This window comes from Calidris pugnax, unplaced genomic scaffold (assembly GCF_001431845.1).
Source record: "Calidris pugnax isolate Ruff unplaced genomic scaffold, ASM143184v1 scaffold38, whole genome shotgun sequence".
Taxonomy (NCBI): domain Eukaryota; kingdom Metazoa; phylum Chordata; class Aves; order Charadriiformes; family Scolopacidae; genus Calidris; species Calidris pugnax.
In genome coordinates this window covers 792,014-812,743 of record NW_015090995.1, presented here as the reverse complement: position 1 = coordinate 812,743, position 20,730 = coordinate 792,014, and the positions used below count along the sequence as shown (strand labels likewise).

The following is a 20,730-nucleotide window of genomic DNA, read 5'->3' as shown; positions in this document are numbered from 1 at the left end:
ACTGTGGAGGCAGCACCGTGAACAGTTTCTGCGTGTTGAATGGGAAGGAATTAAACGTTTTGGAAAGCTGCAACCAACCTCCTTTCAAAAATGTGCAACCTTCTCCGCAGCAAAGTTTCCCCCAAACCTGCCAGTTGTTGTTCTTTTTAGGAGACAAATAGTCACAGCAGATTTAATCTGGCCACGGTTACTTGTGCGTGGCCAGGCCAACTGGCCTTATTGGCCACTGAGGACTTTCCTCAGAGACACATCTCCAAACTTTGCTTGGTGGTGGTGGTGGACTCTCTTTTATTTTGCTGTGGAAACCTCTGTATCTGCAATATAAAATCCAGTGGCTCCACAGCCTCCTGCACCACGTCCTGCACCGGGGCATCTCTGGGCAGAGCTCAAGGATGGGCTCCAAACCCCACGTTTGTTTTGATGTTTCTAGCTCTCGCCTTTGAGAGCTGTGCGGGAACACTCATACCCAGGAGCTAAGTAACACCAAGTAGACTCGTTTTTCTGTCTCAACAGAGAAAAAAGGAAAATAGCTTTGAGTGTTTTTAACACTTAGAACCGAGAAAAAAAAAAAAAAAAAAAATCTCCCTTTTAGAACTCTTCACCAATAGAGTATTGGGACTGTCTGGGCAATTGTAGCATCTGCCAGTTGTGCCATTTCTTAGAGTGTAGCAACTTGTTGGTGTTTTTTGCTGCTCATTTTGAGGAGAGGCAATGGAACAGGGTTTATGAGACTGCTGTTGATCAACCCGCATAGGAAAAATCCTGATACAGAGGCGACGAGGAGACTCAAAGAGCCAAAGTGTACTCTGCGAAGTTTCCACCAGACATTTACAGGAGAAAAGTTTTTTCTCATCTACCCAATACTAAGTAAGTGTCTTTCATCATTATGTACAGTTAGGCTCAGCTGAACAGCGAGTGTGCTGTGCTTAAAGGAAAATTTCCAAATTTCAGGGGCTTTGATCAGGTTTTTTGCTTGGTTCAGGTGACACAGTGGGGAATTGAGCAGGCTCACACATTATTCAGCCTGCACCAGCATGAATGCAGGGCGCATCATTTGGGCATGCCTGTCTTCGTGAGAAAGGCTGAAGCATTAAGACTTGATAGAAATTTAATTTTTTAAATTTTGCACGTTAAAAAAATCTACCACGCACTCAGCCAAATACTTTATCTCTTTTGTTACCTGCAGCCAACCTGAGGAATTTCTATTTTCCAGTGCATTTACCCAGCACATTTGACAGAACTTTACGCATCCTGCATTTATCGCATTCTTTGTACGCAACTTTCTCTCAGAAGCTAAGGAAAAAATAAAGTCAATTTAAAGAGCAAATAGCAGCCTGGATTTAAAACCTCAGGTAGCAGGGGGTACGCTCAAAATTACTGCTTTTACGCTGCCCAGATCTCTAGTTAACAGCCTTTTTAAAGGCCAAAAATACTAACTGGAAGAACTGTATTCTCCTTAGTTGGCCACCCGCAATCGTGTTTGCAGCATCAGCTGCAATAATGCACCAAGCAAAAAGATCTCGGCACCAGTATTTTGAGAAACACTGAGTTTCCCCACAGGGATCCAACTGTTCGTTTACGTGCTGCCTTGAAGAAGCAAAGGCTGGGCTGGGGATGTATCTCCAGATAACCCTCTCTGGGGCAGCTTCTGCACCCAGCGTGAACCAGGGGATGCTGAGGAACCTGAGCAACTGTTCCCTGGAGTGAATATTGATTTAAAGCTGTTCTGAAGCTACAAACTGTCTTTCTCTCAAAAGCCCCCCTTCAGAACACATTTTGCTAGAAATGATTAATTCTATTGCCATCTTTCATCAAACACACTTTAAGGTCCACCATGAGACTGATACTAGAAATGCAGGTGTAAATTGATGGGATTGAGGTTCTGGAGCATGTCCAGAGAAGGGCAACGGAGCTGGTGAGGGGTCTGGAGCACAAGTCTTGTGAAGAGAGGCTGAGGGAGCTGGGGGTGTTCAGCCTGGAGAAAAGGGGGCTGATGGGAGACCTTCTGGCTCTCTCCAACTCCCTGAAAGGAGGGTGTAGCCAAGAGGAGTCGGTCTCTTCTCCCAAGGAATAGGCGACAGGACAAGAGGAAATGGCCTCAAGTTGTACTGGGGGGGCTTAGGATACTAGGAAAAATTTCTTCGTGGAAAGGATTGTCAAACACTGGAACAGGCTGCCCAGGGAAGTGGTGGAGGCACCATCCCTGGAGAGATTTAAAAGACGGATAGACGTGGGGCTGAGGGGCATGGTTTAGTGGTGGTTTTGGCAGTGCTGGGCTGATGGTTGGACTCAATGATCTTAAAGGTCTTTTCCAACCTAAATGATTCTATGATTGTGTCTGTTCCCCAAACAGGCTGGGAATGTAAAAGCTTGGGTGTGGAGGGACAGTACCCGAGTAAGTTCTCCCAAGAGCACAGCGCTGCCAGACAAACAAGAGCTCGATCAGAATTTAGCAAATTACTGAAAACTATTAGAAATGCCTCTGTAAGGTGCAAAATTAGGGACCCTCCATCCACCTGCCCACCAAGGAAGAGGGCCTCTTGTACAGCAACACAGGCAGAGCCTGAGATGGAGAAAAGAGCCAAGTTAGACTCTTAGGAACTCTAACATCCTTAGGTTTCCTCTCAAGTTTGGGCCAGGCTGGTACATCAGTGTAAATTGGCTTCACTTTCCCACTCAATACCTGGCTCTGCTAATACTTGAGTATGTAAGGATTTGAGTTTGTTTGGTCTTTTTATTTTTTTGCTTCAGGTTTAGAAGCTCCCAAGAGATTCAGGTTTTTCTCACCTCACTGCATTTGGATTATTACTTATCTATATTGTGAATAAATTATTTTAATATCTTTTTTAAGGGAAAAAAAAAACAAAAAACCCAACATTTTTTCTCATCTATCGCTGCATTCCAAATAACCAGTTTTTAAGACCCTGGGGGATTTAAAGCAAATTTATTTACCCTCATTGAAGGAAACGACATTAAACTCACCATGGAAAAGTGTTGTAATTCTCCTTCACTATACATACATTAGCAAATTGAAAACACTTAAGTATGAATTACACCATGCTTTTGCTATAGATTTTGGATTTTTTCCCCTACAAGCTTTTTGAGCTACACCGCTACACGGACCCTCGTTTTTTTTAAAAGCTGTTAAGGAAACACGTGAGCACAGTGTTGTCATTAATGTCAACTGGATACCGAAATCCACTAAGTGGTTTTGAAAAATCAGAGTTTATTCTGCACCTGATTGACCCTGTGAAGGCAAATAAACTCCATCAAATCACACTGAGGGAGGAACTTTTCCTTCACTGCCTGCCCTGGACCTCAGCTACAAGTTTTAACCACTGCAGGAAGGCATGAATCAGCAGAACCCAGTTGCCATCTCTGCGCATCGCTGGGCGTTCATCTCCCAGCAAAGTGGCAAACATCCCCCTAAGAACAACACTTTTTATTGCTCTCGCCTGCCATTTGCTGATCTTCAAGACTTTCGGTCTTGAAGATCATCATCATCAATTAAATCAATTGAATCAATTAAAAGTATTTTATTGAGGGGAAAAGAAAGAGCCAAAGCTAACAAAATTACTTGTCAGATGTCATAAAATACCAAGAGGCCGTTCCAGGAGCATTAAACCATCATCTTACCCCTCTGTTCAAATAGTAGCATATGCTCCACCTCCCATTTGCTCGATAATCCCTAACATTTTGCTGCTTGGGTTACTGGTGTATAACAAAGCCACTTTTATCCTGCTCTGACCTTGCCTGGTATTCAGAAAAGGTGGGGAGAAAAAGATCGGATTCGCTTTCATGCAGAAATCACTCTGGCACAGTCTCATCGCCTCCCGTTTCTCTGGTTTCTTTGAGGTCTGCCATTGGAGCGCTCTGATGGGCGTCCTGCTGATCTACTAATTGCCAATACTCGCGCTCGGCGGCGGCCTTATCAATTGTCGACACAAGGCCTTCCATGATAAAGTGGATCAATTGTAGCGCCGATCATCTGCTCCCTGAATTATCGATGTTTGACAGTGGAATTAATTTTTTTCTTGCCTGCTTCAAAGATGTCTGCCAAAAATTAAAAAGTGCACATCCACACTCAGCCACGGGGTCTCTCTCTTCGGGGGATGTGGTTTCTCTAACCACCGGAATCTGTCAGAGGCAGAAGCCCTGTCGACATAAGAAGATTCCTTTGTCATGGGTCAGGAACAAGGCAACTTTTCCCAGTGACAGCTATTTTGGTTCACTAAAACTGCAGAATCGCTTTGTGACATTAAATTGACTCTTCCTGATTTTTCTTTTTTCCGTTCTCAAAATGGAAGGGGAAAATTTAATCCGTGAAAATTTAAAAACACTTCATTTACATTAAAAGTCAGGCTTGTATCTTTCTCCCCATTTATGGTTCCACAACGTGACACCAGGTCAGGCAGGGGAGAAAACCCAGCACAGAGGGGAGATGCTGCCACAGTGAGGGGTGAGGAGAGTGAATGTCCGTACTGACAGACACCTCTCATTGCTGACAGTATTTTCATCGGCTTTTGGAACTGTTGGCCTCGAGCACTGGCACCTCTGCCCAATGGTTCTGCTTCCTGGTGGCTGTGACCTCACTGAGCATCAGGCCTCCTGTTCAGCTAGGTTGTGAGGAGACGCACAAGGTCTGTACCTTTTGTTGGAGTGTATAAAAATTTGATCCAATGACAAAATGCATCACCATAACGCGCTGTGCTGATGAAATGCTGATGGTGACAAGAGGAAATGGGCACAAACTTGAATATAAGAAGTTCCACCTAAACATGAGGAGGAACTTCTTTCCTGTGAGGGTGGCAGAGCCCTGGAAGAGGCTGACCAGGGAGGTGGGTGCGTCTCCGTCTCTGGAGACATTCAAAACCCGTCTGGACACGTTCCTGTGCAACCTGCTCTGGGTGGCCCTGCTCTGGCAGGGGGGTGGACTGGATGATCTCCAGAGGGCCCTTCCAACCCCATAGCATTCTGTGCTTCTGTGAAATGGCCCCTGCACTGACAGCCCAGGCTCCGGTGGGGACACAGGCCCTAATCCTGCCGCGCCCTAATGGCACCACAGGCGGTCCCTGCTGAGGCCCGGGACACCTCCCCCCCGCATCCCCGCGGGGCATCAGCAGGCTGCGGGCTGAGCGGTTGACCGTGAAGACCGCGGGCGGCCACCCGGCCTCCATGCCACCGGGCCGCATCCCTCGGCCTTTGCCCCCCGCTTCAAAATGGCGGCGCCCCCGGGGCCGCTCTACCCCTCGGTCCTCCAGGCTCGTCTCCCCGGGCCGCGCTCCCCCCGCCCCCCGCACACACCCCGGAGGGGGCGGCGGCGCCTGCGCAGGGGCGCGAGCGTCTTCACTTCCGTCTGCCGGCGGCCGCTTCCGGGCCCCCGTTCCTTGGTAACAATGGAGCAGAAAATGGCCGCCTGAGAGGGGAGGGAGGGCGACGCTGCGGCTGTTTGGGGACGGACGGAGCGGGGAGAGCCGGGACCGAGCCCGCTGAGGAGCTGGGAGAGCAGCGGACCGAGAGCTGGGGAGGCGACGGCGGGCGGTGGCGGCGGGAGGTGAGTATCGAGGCCGGAGGCGGACTCTCAAAATGGCCCGGAGAAGGGAGAGGCCCAGGCCCAGGGGAGGCGGCGGCGGCGGCTGCGGCCCCCGCCCGGAGCCGGGAGGGTTGTAAAGCCCCTCTGCTCTCGCTCCGGGACCCCGCCGTGCGGACTGCGGGGTGCCGGGCAGGGTAGGGCGGCTCCAGGCTCCGTGGGGCTCGGGAGGCCGAAACCGCCCCGCGGCAGAGGCGGAGCGGGGTGCCGTGATGGAGCTGGGGGCGGTGATGGCGGTCTGGGCGCGGGTGTGCCCGGGGCACTGAGAGAATCCTGGGCCCTCCTCTCCCCGGGATGGGCCGGGCTGTGTCACCCTGGGGGCTTTTCCTCTTTCTCCCGGGGCGTGTGGTGGGGCGAACCTGTTCCTCCCTTCGGAGCTGGAGGAGGGTTTGCGCTACCCCCTCAGGGCGGGCTGCTGGGCCCCTCACCCTCTAGGTATCTAGTTGGGCTGGAGAAAGAGTTGAATCTAGCCCCTTTTTGGAGGGGTGGAGTGGGGGGAGGAATTATAGCCACTGTCTTGGGCCTCGCCATACTGTTTAGTGCCCACTTAAGGAATCTGCAGCTCTTCAGGACCGTGTTTTCAGTCTTTTCTTCCTCGGAGTTGAAACAAGAAGCCTTGTTGTGGGAGACAGGCAAGAGGAGCTCTTCATATCTCTGTGTCTGTTGTAAGGGTCTTGATCAGCTTGTGACTTGTTAAAACCTGTGATGTTTGCTATTCCTATCCTGTTAGTTTCACTCCAATTAACCTCGTCATCTTTGCTCTGTCACCTTAGTTTCCTGTGCAAGTTCTTGCTTCCCTTTTTAATATTGTTTGTTGACATTTAAGGTTTCTGTTTAGTGTGTTTCAAAACCATTGTAAAATCCAGCTAGATGTATGTATTACTTTATCTTAAGTGATCTGCTTTAATGTAGAAGCAACATCAGGTTGTATATAATGTAGTATAACATAGTTATTAAGGTTTGTTATGTGTCAATTTTAGTAGGAGGAGCCTGACAAAATGTTTCACAGCAGAAAAAGTACAGGTTTTATTTTGTTTTTAGAATAGTTTTGTTTGTTTCACCTTTTTTCAGGAAGATAGTGTCTTTATACAGAGAAGCTTGTAAACAAGAATTCAAACTTGATCGTACCCAATAGTGCCATAACATGTCAGATTTATTTTCCCTGTCCATATTGGCAGTACTGATTAATTTCAAGTGATAAATTATTGTCAAAATGCTAAAGAAGCTCTGACACCAATTTGTCCCAGAATTTTAATTGCAGTTACTTGTCAAGTCTTTTTAAAAAAAACAAATAGCTGGCTGCTTCTTGTGCAGTTAATTATCTTAATTAAGAGTCAGATGCTTAGTTGTGTTGGAGTGGTCATCTAGCACTTAAACTGACTGTATTCCCTCTACAGGTTTACCATTTTGGAATTAAAAGAATTATAGCTTGGAATTATGTCTGGCCTGTTCCTGGAAAGGGGAAAACACACCACACACCATAAAATTAAGGGCTTCATGTTATGTTAGACCGCTAAAGCATAACAACTACTGTGTTCTCTTCATCAACAATTCTGACTATGTAAATGTTTGTCACTGAAATAACCGTACCAGCGTTTTTCAAGCATGTAGCGGTTGTGATCTGTATCATATATATTTTCCATTTTACTGAATTCGTAGATGTGCCAAGATGTACTGGAAAACAATGTTAGAAATGTCTGGTCTCCATCACCTGTCCTTTTTTCTTTCTGTTGTACTGATATTTTTACAGGAATGGGTAGTGTGATTCCTAAATGGAAATGTTTTTATAACCGCTATATATTAATATACATGCCTAGCTTGTTCCTTTATTCCTCTTATCTATGGGAATGTATCAAAATCAATTCCTCAATGTTGATAGAATGCTTCTATAGCTTAACGCTTTACTAGGCTGTTCTAATTTTTTTTTGTAGAGAACTCAGTTTCCATGCACTAAAACATTCGAATCCAAACAAGATTGTTGATTATTTATCCAAGTTTTTGTGACTTAATCTCAGTCTTAATGAAAGTGTATCGACTCTTGAGCTTGCAAAAGTTGATCTTGAAGGGATAAAACCAAACGTGAGCATCTCTGTCCTCAAGATATTTTGATGATGATCTCGTGCAAACTCAAAACCAAGACTTCTGAAGAGTGTAGCAGTGTAATAACTTAAAGTTAGGACCTTTGTATGGTGAGTAGGGATAGCCAGGAGCATCACAGGCATCCCTTTTGTTTTTGCACAGGTTCTTGGCTCCAATTAAGATCACAAGAAACACACACCTGTGTCTCCTTGAAACTGTTCAGGTTTATATTAACGAGGTACTTGTTAATAATTTTTGCTGATGTGCGGTGTTGAAGCTCAGCTTCTTACTCAAGGAGGTCTGCAGAGTTGTATGATCTCATAAAACTGTGTAATGGTAATTGAATATGTAGGAAAAGTCAGCGCACATTTTCTCTTAATTTAATAACTTTAAAACACTTTGCTTAGAGCACTCTTAATTTCAATATGCAAGATGTATGCGCATGTAGTCTTGTTAAAATGCTTGAGCTTGTCTGCCTTGGTGTACCATCAGAAATTGAATTCTAGTCTTACAGATACCTATTTGAATTCAAATAAATTTTACTTAACAAATACAGAAATGGAAAATATAATTAGGTACTAGACATCAACAACAACAAAAATCCATGTATCGGCATTCCTGTGTGGGTTGTGGTTGTAGTGACTGCCATTGTTTTATTGGCCTGCTGCTTTTGGTAGTATCTGTCTTAGAAGCAGTTTTGTGGAGATGGTGAGATTTGGTAGTAAATTTAAAGGTGTTTTATTCTTTTTTTTTTAATTGAAATTCAGTGAATTATGTTTGGCTTAGTGCTTTCACTAACCAGAAGTTCTGTTTCTTCAGAAATTAAAATGCGGTCATCGTGTAATTTTGTGGGTACAATTTCCTTGGATATTATTCCTGTTTATACTGCTAGCACTGGCTACTTGAGTGCAATATAACTTCTTCTTTGAGCTTCAGAGTAGGCCTTCTGCTTGCTGACCTAGCAGGAAGATCACTTTTTGAGGAAAACAGCATAATTTCATGAGATTTCAGTGCCGGAAACTTGTTACACCTTGTATACGCTAAGCTTTCTTGTCCGTGATATCATCTGAATTTGAGGGGGAAAGGCAGTACTATCTTAATTTTATTTTCAACTTGCATGTGAGAAGTTGTTTCAGTTAAGTGCAGATGATAAAACGCGAAGCCCTGGATTTTGGCAGTTCTTGCTGCATTTTATTTTCAGAGCTCCATCTTTCAGAGTTCCACATGCTCTCAGTATTCTGGAATTGCTAAGCTCTAGCCTTTCGTACGGAAGATAACACTGCAAAGCTGCAGTGAGTTTTGTTCCTTTTTTAACTAGATCTCTTTGAGTTGGGAATTTATGCAGTAGGATGGCTTGTCTGCCTTAGATGCTGTAGGACTGTTAGAGACTGATGAGATTCTGTACCCTGATTTCTTCCCTTCTTTCTGACTTCTCCAGAGTTGATAGTACATCTAACAGTGTTTCTCTTCTTCATCTCAACAGTTGGTTCTGTTGAAATATTTTCCTGTCTTTTTTTTTTTTTTATTATTCTGTTGAATTTCTATGGAACTGTTCTGCAAAAGTATTCATCTGCTTTCTATTGTTTAAAATACATGTTCAGAGTGACATCTTGGTTTAGGGTCTTTGCTTTGAAACATACTGGGGTAGTGAAATAGCTGAATTGATGTTTAACATTCCTCCTTAAGCTGTCATTTAAATTTTATAGCAGTTTCCACAGAACACTTCGTAGAAGTCAAAATTTTCTTCCAGCTTTCCAAAAGTGAGACATATTCCATGATGTTTTTTGAGGCAAAGAGGACGTAGGGAATCCTTGAGCTCTTAAAATTTGTAGTAAGCTTAGTGGAAATCTAGTAGGAGGTAGATCTGTGGTTCATCAGTGTGTCAATGGAGAGCAAGAATAGCAGGGGGGAAAAAAAAGTATATCCAAAATTCATGATGCAACTTTGAAAACTAGAAAAGTTTGTTACTTGTTAATGTTTCTAAGATGTAGATGAGTACCTGGACTACCAAAGCCTTTGGTGTGGTTGCAAAAGGAAACTCGTGCACCTGCACAAAAAGAAAAAAAAATCAAACTTGACATAAGGAAGCTCCCTGACTAATGCAAATAGATAGCTGTTTCATTTCACTGTTTTATGGTATCTTTCTCCTTTAATGATAGAATTCACTGACAGTCAGGATTTGCTTCTGAGCTTGCAGAGTTGAATGAAGAAATATTTAAGATGAAAACATAGTTTCTCCTATGTCTTATTTTCTGCTAGTTTTGAGCGTTGAGAAATTGGATACTGACTGGCATGGAAATTATTTTTCAACTTTGAATTCTTCTAGGAAAATCTAGTAGTTGGAAGGTGGGGTGCACGTGAAGTTGGTTCTGTTTGTGCTTCAAGAGCCCGAGGTCCCAGAACTGCCTGTTCTAGTGCTGTTCCTGTGTCATTTGAGAAATGGAATCGGAGAGGCCGGGGCTGGTGCTGCCAGACGGGGTGGTATGTTAGAGCCGCTCGAGTCAGAGTTCATGGAAAGCACTTTGAGCAGACAGCTGTGTTGTGCTTCTGCTGTAGAGCTAAAATGTCTTCGCCATACATTCAGTGAAAGCACAGGAGGAAAAAAATAGTTAATCTGTAACAACCCAAACTAGAAAATAAGTATTTCAGGCTTCTACTACTGAGTCATTTCTCTTAGTCAAAGGGTTTGATAATTTCTGAAGACTGGAAGTAAGCAAGGTGCTCTACCGGTTGAAGTACCTAATTAAGATGAGGTTATGAATCATAAATGAGAAATTAGCCTTCTGCTGAGCACATCTATGAAACACTTATTCATATTGCCATCATCTTTTTTTGTTTATACAAAGGTATTAATTATGTTGCTGGGACGTGAGGTAGTTCAGGAAATGTTCCTAACATACAGGGCACTACAAATTCTCATGTAAGGTTGAAATACCAGTTACACCTAGATGGGGGGAATTTTAGAGGAAATTTTTGTTGCACAGCTAGCTTGTGAGCATCTGAATTGTTTCTGCAGTTTAACTAATTTAGCGTCTTTCTCCTGTTAAAATTTGAGATTTGCCCCATAAATCTAATGAAGCTTATAACTTTTAAGATATTACTTTTACTTTTAACTCTGCAGATGAGTGATTTCTGAGGTTGTCACATCTTCTAAGTTTTACCTAGCTAGTTTAATGAGAGTTCTAATATTTTATTGTGGTTGGTTTTTTTAAATATAAAATGAACACAGAGCTAAGGTAGTGTCTTGAAACTAATGTCAGGGCACATTAAACATTTTTGAAGGAGGAAGAGCCCAGTGATTTATCCCTGTACCATGTGGTCCGTTAGTAGTTGTTCTGTAGCCTGTAAGTGCGAAGCAGTATGGAGATACATGATGTTATTGTTGAGGGTAATGGACAACACAAGTATTTTATCACTGCTTGCTGGCCCACTGGATTTTTTTTTTTTAAGCAGTAGTAAATTCCTGACTGATTGGATTTAGTTTACACACGACTTGGCATAAGGGAAAATGTAAAATATTTCTTGTACCCTGAGAATGATAACTTCACATTATTGAAGGAATATCTAGTACTCTTACACTGTTCCTATGCAAAAAAGCATAATATTACTTCCTCTTGAATAAAAGAATGTAACAAACAATACCTTTTGTGGGCTTTCTGTTTTTGCTGCTGCAGTCTGGAGCAGCAGTGGAGAGAGAGCTAGTGATTTGTGCTCTGAAATCTCTGCGACTGCTGAGGCGGAACTGCAGGGAAGAGACTTTGCTGACTTGTGGAAGGATGGGAACACCAATTAAGAATTCACTGTAGTTAATGTGTCTGGATATTCAGCTGCTGAAGAATTTTCTCCTTTGTTTCTTTGTTTCTTTCTTTTTTTTTTTTTAAAGGAGAACATCATTTATTCTAGCTGTGATTCTGTTTTGTGCAAAGTTTAGGTGATTTCCTTTCCCCTCTGCCTAGTTTTCCCATAAACAGATTGTAATTCGTGGATGTCTCAGCTGAAGTTGGCAATAGTCAACAGATCTGAACTTCCTGCTCGTAGATGTGACCTTCCCCACCCTTTGTCAACTCAGTGCTGACAAGGAAGGACACTAAAGAAGGAAATTCTGAATTTTTAACTTGGATAAGAACAAAGTCTTACTTTGAGTTGAACTAAACCACTGGAAAAAAAAGAGAGTTGAAGCGCACCTGCTGATTGGATAATGGAGTGTTGGTTATTTGGTTGGAACTTAATGGTATACCTGTTGGGTTTCCCTTATCAGGTTTCCCTGTGTTACTGTAGTCAGCTTCCTTAAGCCAGTTTTAATTTTCTGCAGCATACGAGCTGAGAGCAGAATCCTGAATGAAGGACAGGCTTTCAAGTTATTCCTCCAACCCTCTGCCGTGCTCAAATAGGAGCAAGGTGATGTAGTAGCTGCCACCATAGAAATCCTGTTGTACAACCAGATGGGACTCATGGAGTTATGTTGAGACAGTAGAAGTCTAAATAGTCTTGTAAGTTCAGTCGGGTAACACAGTGCTCTGAAGTGGTGCCGGGAGGTGAAGCTTGAAATGGACAATGTGGACAATGAGCTGAGTGGACAGTGAAGAGGTAGAAAGTACCAGAAGCCTTGGGGTAGAAATGCTATTTTCCATTTACTGCTTATAATATCAGAGCTCTGGTTTGAAGAGTATTGTCCCGTTTGCTGTCAATAGTAAGGTAGGGAGAACGTGCTGATGTGCATTTATGCATTTCTTTGCCATCTGTATTTCCATCAGTGTAAACATCCCATATAGATACAGCGTTTCTAGGACATTGAAGCTGAACAGCATGAAGTTGGGATACTGTGGGCGAGTTTAATCTGTTACAGTCACTTGCAATATGAAAATACAGTGAGTTTGTCACTAGTAGAAATAGAGTTTAATTTACATTAGGACTTAATTCAAGATCCTTCCTCTGCGGTTTTTTTCTTAGCAATATCGTGTTTTCGGTCTTGATCAGTAGCTGGTTTTATGGTTTAGGAGGGAAGATAGGAGGTGATGGAGGAGCAAACCTGGAAATAAGACTGACTTTGAGCATTTCATAAAGGATCACGTGTCGAAGCGTACATCGGTCTGTTGGTGAAGAGATGTCTGCCCCTCACCTTCACTTGTTTGGACTCTCCTTTTTTCCCCTGACCAAGAGTGCCCCTTCATCTTCTGAAATGGAATGGGCAAACGAGTTTGAATCAAATCAGCATTACATAGCTCCAGTGCCTGCAAGCTCTGGAGTTTGCAGCTAAAAGGAAAATTTCAAAGCACAAGCAGTAAACAAATGTCATGCTTTGTGTGCATAGTGTGGTTTTCTATTTTAAAAGCTGTTGTTGAATTAGTATAATGCTTACAAATATGTTAATATTGCCATCTTTAGGAAGACATTCTATATGTTTTGAAGTCAGTAAATACCAAGATGGCAGTCATTTGGGGGAACGTAGTTTACAAAACTTCATACTATTCCTGTCCCTTAGCATCTTATTTCATTCCCTTATTTTCTTAATCTTATTGTCAACTCTGTTTCATTGTTATCCTAAAAAAGGGAATGTCGGTTAGAGTTCTGATGTTTATCCCAGAGAACTAATGCATTTTTCAAGGTTTTATTTTGGAGGCAAGTCTCTCATTCTACTTCAGGCGTTATTCAGATGATTCTTTTAAAAGCAGCTGTCTTTGTATTTCTATTATCTTCTCTAGAATGAATATGTCTTTAAGTCCAGTTACTTGAGTCACAATTCTGCTACGGAAAGCTTGTAAAAAGTTGTTTGAGTTTCAAGCAAGCTATGATCTTGTTAGAAATCCGTGTCTGAGATCTGAAGGGCATACGGATTTCATAACTGAGCCCAGTAAGAGTTGAATGTACCTGCTGAAACCATTGCACAACTCTGGCTGTGAATGGCTCTGTTTATTGCTGTATTTGACAGCACATCACATGCAAGTCTTCAGACGGGCCGTGCAGTCTTTAGATTGCACCAGAGATTTAGCAATGCAGAGAAAGCTGATAGGCTTCCATTTGAAATGGTTGTAACCTTAGGGATTGCTGCTGCTTACTGATAAAAAGGTGAAAAATAAGCCTAATTTCTCTGGTGAACCAAATAATACCAGTAGCCTTGCGTGTTCTGTATTACTGAGTGGCAACAAGTCACTTGTGCCTCAGTATGACTAACTTGGAAACAAGTTCTGCTGCCACAGAATTCAAGACAAAGAGGGTTGGAGTAGCTGTTTTATAATCTGCAGGTCTGCAATAGTAGGCTGTCCTATCCTGTGGAATATTCTACTGTTACACACTGAGGTTGTCAGTGCGCTTTAATTTTCTCAATAGCAGCTGAAATAAAGTACCCCTGGAGATGGTGCAGTGCTGCTCTTCTGTGGAGAAGCACTAATGTAAACTGTGGGCAGTCTTGACTTGACAGCTGTGCTGACAAACCAAAAAAAGATGCTTTTTGCACTAGACAGATGTCTAAGTGTTGGAAATTTTCCAGTGAGAAGCAGAAAAGCTTTATTCTTGCAGTATTTTCATGTCACATGAAGTATGGTTTAAATGAAAGGAATGTTTTCTGATGAGGAATGTTATTGCAGAGCTTTTTAGCATGCAGAGGATTAGCTTGCTAATCACCTCTCTGAGTAACTAGATTCTACCCGTTGTACAGGAAAATTCTTGATGTTGTGAATAACGAGGATGGTGATTAAGGAAACTAGTTATTACTTTAACTTCATTTGATGTATTTGCATGACGCAAGTAGAGCCAGAATGTCTCCTGCATTTGCATATATTTTGTTATAATATTTATCAAAAGTAGGCATGGCATTCATCAATATTTTTTTTTTGAGATAGACACATTGTCGAGGATCTCATACAAATAAAAAAACAATATGAGGAGAAGGTTATATTTAAAAATGCACAATATAGAAGATGACTCTTTATAGCAGGAGTTATACCTGGTGTACACTGGAATTTTGTCCTGGAAATTCTAGTTCAGTAATCCAGTAAATGCTGAAACTTGCAGAAAATTCTTCTCCTGATGTTAAACTACACAGTTGATTTTACAAGCCCTTTTCCTTTTTTGAGTAAACTCATAGTCTGGGTTGATTTTTTTTTTTTTTTTCTCACACACATGGTGTTCCATGGCATCTTCTGCCTTCTATATTTGAATCCTTCATTCTGTTAAAATTCACTTGGATGTCGAAGAGGGTGTTTTTCATTAGGCAGTGAGTTAGACTGATTCCTGCTTTCCTCACCTTAGTGCAGGGCAGGAAGAAGTGGTGGACACTTAATCCCCTGATCGTTTAGAGAGCGTTGATCAAGGGTGGCTTGCTTATGCCTTGTACTGCCCTGTTGTGTGGCACTGTAAGGCATGGTTTGTGATTTGTGAGGCAGAGAATTTGGAATATTTTACGCTAAAAACCAGATAGATAGTCGTGGACACATAGTCAACTATGTAAAGATGGACTAAGGGCTATGGCTGATAGTATTTCACGTGTTTGTACCTGCTGCTTTGTTGAGTAATAAAGATGGGCATAAATTTCATTTGTATTTCTTGAAGAGGTTCGTGCTTTGAGAATTATTTGTGATCCCTGTGGGTTATGCACCTTATCTGAACTGGAACTTCATTAGCAAACTACTACCCCCCTTGCCAAATTTAAGGTGAACGATGAAGGATGTAATACATGTTAAATATACCTAAATGTCATGCTCTATTTCACTAGGCTGGATGAAGGATTTCTTTTCTCCTTTGTAGGTACTCTTCCACTCAGCAAGATGGAAAGCTCAGATTCTAGTGATAAAGGAAACGTTGATCAATCGGAAGCACAACGTCAGAGTCAGCTTGATCGGTTGGATCGAGAAGAAGCTTTCTATCAATTTGTAAACAACCTGAGTGAAGAGGACTACAGACTTATGAGAGATAACAATTTGCTAGGAACACCAGGTAGGTAATGCTTGCGTATGTACATCTTTCTAGAATTGCTTGTTAGGTGATTTGTGTCATTTTCTGTTCTCCTAAAACTGTTTCACCCATTTAGTTTGTGTGCTGCAGTTGTGTTCCATGGTAGGAAGTAGCTTCTTGCTAATTTGGGCATACTGAAATTTGAGCGATCCCCTGACTAGCAGAGAGGCAGTTAGGATGATGTGGATTCATCAGATACAAAAGTCTAGTGTTTACACAACCTGGTGGGAAAACACAGAACTGATCCAGTGCCAGTTGTGGACCTTTACACATTTTTCATCGAAAAGTAATCTCCTTTAAGCATCTGTGTGAAAACTTTGTGCTGGTGAGGTTAAGAGTTTGGAAATAGCATAAGCAATCTGGTGCGAGAGTCTGCACGGGCATTTTTATCTCAGTTTTCAGTTGACTTCTTCCTTTAAATTGACTCTTTATAGGATGAGAACCTAATTCAAACCAGTTCTAATTTAAAACATGACTTCAACTAACTTAAACCTTTTTTTCGTGTTTGTGAAGGTATTATCTTAAATATTTTACTCTGGACAGCCATTTAATTGGTATAGGATGATGAAAATTGCTGATACATTGTAGAGGTTACAGAACCAGAAAGCACAGCTGTCTCGAATAGGTTGAAACTGTTGGATCTTTCAGCTTCAGCAAAACTTACTTAGGACAATGATGCTGAAGTGTCTGGAACTTCCCCTTAGCAACCTGTTTGGCAGTCTCATTATGGCAGGATTTAATTAGGAAAAAAAAAAGAAAAAGACAAGCAGTGGCTTGTACCTTCTTTAGAGGCTTTTGATGATGCTTGCCATACATATGATTTGGAAATATTTTTGGAAAATTTTGCTTATTTTCTAAGGTGAAATTACTGAAGAAGAGTTGCTGAGAAGGCTACACCAAGTTAAAGAAGGTCCGCCACAGCAAAACAGTGATGAGAATAGAGGTATATACAGTATTTGTGAAAACTCTTAACTTTAGCACCCCGTACGGACCTTAACTTGAGTGCAGGAGTGGAACAAGTTAAGCCTAGGCAGGTGCAAGGTGAGCTTTGTTTTAAAACTAAGTGACCATTATGTCTGATATCTGCTGCAGAGGTCAGTTTGGGACAGATTTCACTCATAATGCATTTGTTATTTGCATCAAGATGAAGTTTCATTTAGGTTTCTTTCTTTCTTTTTTTTTTTTAATAAATTTAAGATTGCCTTCCTGTCTGCTTCCTTCCTTTTGGCAATCCCTATTTTTAATGCAACATTCTGCCCTTCCAAAGATGCTATATCGCTTTTGTTATCACCCTTGTGTAGAGATTGGTGGAGGACACTTGGGGCTTGCCCTTGGGGTTCATTCTTAAGTCAAATAGATTTGCTATAAAGCCATTATTCAAGTGAAGGGTCAGGACAAACTTAGTTCTTTATTTAGCCATTGATAGATGACTTAATTTGTTAAAGGAAAACAAAGAATATTGATGTGTTATGACACCTGTAATGTGACTTTCCATTTATTTATGATAAAAAAAGTGTTATTTTGATGACTTGTTCATTATGTGGTGGCTGCAGCCTATCTACTTACTAGAAAAATGTCCACTCCTGCTCCCTTAAAAGAGCTTTAGTAGATAAGAATTCTGAAGCTACGTGTAAAACCACACTAGTACTTGGTAGGATTACGCACTTCTAAATTGTCACTTGTTAAACTAAGCAATTATGTTCTTGGAAAAAGTCACTCCAAAACTAGCTCAGTACTCTAATTTTGGTAGTTCCCTGTCTTTTTCGCAGGTGCAGAGTCCGCAGAAGATGTTTCAAATGGAGATTCTATAATAGACTGGCTTAATTCGGTCCGACAGACTGGAAATACGACACGAAGCGGACAACGAGGAAACCAGTCTTGGAGAGCAGTGAGCCGGACTAACCCAAACAGTGGTGACTTCAGATTCAGTTTGGAAATAAACGTCAACCGTAATAATGGGAACACAAATCCAGAAACTGAGAACGAGCCATCTGTAGAGCCTTCCAGCGGGGAGGATTTGGAAAACAGCCAAAGTGACTCTGAAATTCCAAGGTCTGAATCACCATCTATAAGGCAGCCTGGATCAGAGAGGAGCACTTCGGAGGAGCTAACGACCCAGGAAGCTTCTCCTCCTAGAGGGCAGAGGAGAGCGAGAAGTAGGAGTCCAGAACAGCGGAGAACGCGGGCTAGGACTGATAGAAGTAGGTCACCCATTAATCCAGTGAGCGAGGCTCCTCGCAGGTCTCATCACAACACGTCATCTCAAACACTTGATCACTCCTCGGTGAACGAAGCTGAGGGAAGCTCCAGAACTAGGCAGCACGTGACGTTGAGGCAGCAGACGGTGGGGACTGAGATGCCAAGTGAAAACGCGGTTCTGTTTTCAACCCCCGAAACGAGGCCTGTTCCTCAAGCGGCAGGTTCTTCAGAAACTAATGGCACCGGTGAGTCTGCAACCCCTGGTCAGAGGCCTCCTACCATAGTACTTGATCTTCAGGTGAGAAGAGTTCGTCCAGGAGAGTACCGGCAAAGGGACAGCATAGCCAACAGAACTCGGTCCAGGTCCCAGACACCCAACAACACCGTCACCTACGAAAGCGAACGGGGAGGGTTTAGGCGCACGTTTTCCCGTTCGGAACGGGCTGGAGTGAGAACTTACGTCAGCACCATTAGGATTCCCATCCGGAGGATCTTAAACACAGGCTTGAGCGAGACGACGTCCGTGGCCATTCAGACTATGCTGAGGCAGATCATGACAGGCTTCGGGGAGCTGAGCTACTTCATGTATAGCGATAGCGATGCAGATCCTAGCGGCCCCACTCCAAACCAGAACGTGGATGCTTCCGAGCCGCAGAACGGAGGCGGTGGTTCTTCAAGCAATGAAAGCACAGATGTTAGCTCAGGGGAGGTGTACGAAGGCGGCAATGAAGGTGGCTCAACATCTGGTGCCAGACGGGAAGGTCGGAACACGAGGGGATCGGTCACGTTTGAAGAAAGCGGTTCTCTACCATTCCTTAGCCTAGCACAGTTTTTCCTACTAAACGAAGATGATGACGACCAACCCAGAGGACTCACCAAAGAACAAATTGACAACCTAGCCATGAGGAATTTTGGTGAGAGCGATGCTCTGAAAACCTGTAGTGTGTGTATCACAGAGTACACGGAAGGCAACAAGCTCCGGAAATTGCCTTGTTCGCACGAGTATCATGTCCACTGCATCGATCGCTGGTTATCAGAAAATTCCACTTGTCCCATTTGTCGCAGAGCCGTCTTAGCTTCTGGTAACAGAGAGAGTGTTGTCTAAATGAGATCTGAAATGATGGCCGAGCAGCTAGTGTGATAGTGATGGGCAAAGAAGTCACTTCCTTTATGGCCACTTTTTGAGTGGTACCTCAATGTATAGTAATGACTCGGAGTGAATCTTCCCTCATGAAAACGTTTTCTCTGAATTCAAGCTTTTAAAAATGGCAAAATTTCTTTAATTAGGGTTTTCAAGATCTAGTCAGTTTGGGTGTTAAATTTCACTTGTCCGAAGACATCTTACCGCTTAAAAATATATTTTTTTTTTTCCTTTGTGAAGAGTATTAAATTCTTTTCTCCCCACCCAGCCCGTGCCATCCCAGTCCAATAAACTTTTTGTCCTCAAGATCGTGCTTATGAGGAGTTCTTTGAGAAGTCATCCCAGCTAAATGTACGTGAGTCATAGGGGAATATTTGCAAGAAATCCAACTATCTGAAAAAATATGAACTTAATTGCACATTTGAACATACTTTTAATTTTCGTACTGGGTTAATATTGGACATGTCTGTGTAAATAACACTAATGTTAGCCCTTTCCCCATCACTATGACACGCTGTAGGATGAGCTGTTAGCTTAATTGGGATATTTATCTTGTTGTGGAAATATAAGAATTGCCTATGCTTGTTTAAATAATAAAAAAAAAAAATCTGTTTTAAAATTGTAAAGCTTTTTTGTAGAAGCTCAGTACTTTTCCAATGCACTGTTGTACTAACGCATTAAGAATTAAAATTGTACCATGCTTAGAAATCAAGAATGCTTTTCATACAAAACCCACCACACGGAGAGCAAACTAAATCCGAGAGAGCTGCTTTTGTAAGTGTGTACCTGTCAAGAGCAGTGCATATCTGTACTATTTATGTGAACAGCTACTGTAATATAAAACCAGTTGAATTAGACATCTTAATTGCATTAAAACAAAATGGAAATTAAATGTTATAATTGCAGTGTTTTGGCTCACTAATGCCACCAAAAAAGGATGATAAAAATTAGAAACTGTTCCAATGGCTGGTGATTTCTTGCTCTGGTTACTAACATGGAATAACACAAACCGGTATGTACCAGTTCATTCAGTGAGGTTTATGCCCAATTTTTCTATCAACTTTTACTTTCAATTTTTGAGGCATCTCTGTAACTATTCAGCAGACAAGTACTGACAGGTTTGGTTTAGTTTTGTGTTTATTATATTTTTTTTCACACCAGCTTCAACTGTATTTATTAGTAACCTCTGGATCGTGTCATATATTCAGCGTTGGTTGCCTGGGAGTCCAGTGCCACAGAAAAATAACTTAAGTATTAAATGGAAAACAGATTATTAGAGTGTTAGGTTAAATTTGAAAATTATAATTGATGATGGGAGCACACTTAAACGTGTAGCCAGTTCTAAGAATAACATTAAAAATCCTTCATACCCCTATTGCACAGATTAAAATGAGTTGAATTTACTTTATGTATGTGGCATATTGAAATTGAGAATTGGAGAATGTACCTCAGCTCTCATCAGTGTCAGGGGAAAACAACCTTCCCCTCAATGACCCCTTCTTTGTTTCATTCTGTAATGAGTTTATTTTCTACCTTACACGTGCTCCAGGGAAGGCAATGTTTATTTCAGCTCCAGGGCAGTAGTTATGAAGGGATATGAACTGCTCTTGCTGGCTCTGTGGGAAATGTTACTTGTTCCTCAGATGACAAAACCAAAGCTGGCCTATCTCTTTTTTTTTTTTTTTTTTTTTTTTTTTTTTTAAAACACATTTTTGGTGTGTTTAAAAAAAAAAAAAAAAAAAAAAAAAGTTCTAGGAAAAATATTAAACCC

At 42.0% G+C, this 20,730-nt stretch overlaps 1 protein-coding gene across 2 annotated transcripts; it reads left to right on the top strand.

Annotated features, from left to right (window-relative positions):
- Window positions 1–5,377: 5,377 nt before the first annotated feature.
- On the top strand, window positions 5,378–19,922 carry RLIM (ring finger protein, LIM domain interacting). 2 transcript variants are annotated; one of them, XM_014955343.1, is made up of 4 exons: window positions 5,378–5,554; window positions 15,413–15,601; window positions 16,479–16,562; window positions 17,389–19,922. In XM_014955343.1, exons 2-4 carry the CDS (start codon window positions 15,433–15,435, stop codon window positions 18,921–18,923), a joined length of 1,788 nt encoding a protein of 595 aa, XP_014810829.1. In that variant the 5' UTR covers window positions 5,378–5,554; window positions 15,413–15,432; the 3' UTR covers window positions 18,924–19,922. The 2 variants fall into 2 exon arrangements, with proteins under 2 accessions (XP_014810829.1, XP_014810830.1); XM_014955344.1 differs by lacking the exon at window positions 16,479–16,562.
- Window positions 19,923–20,730: the final 808 nt, after the last annotated feature.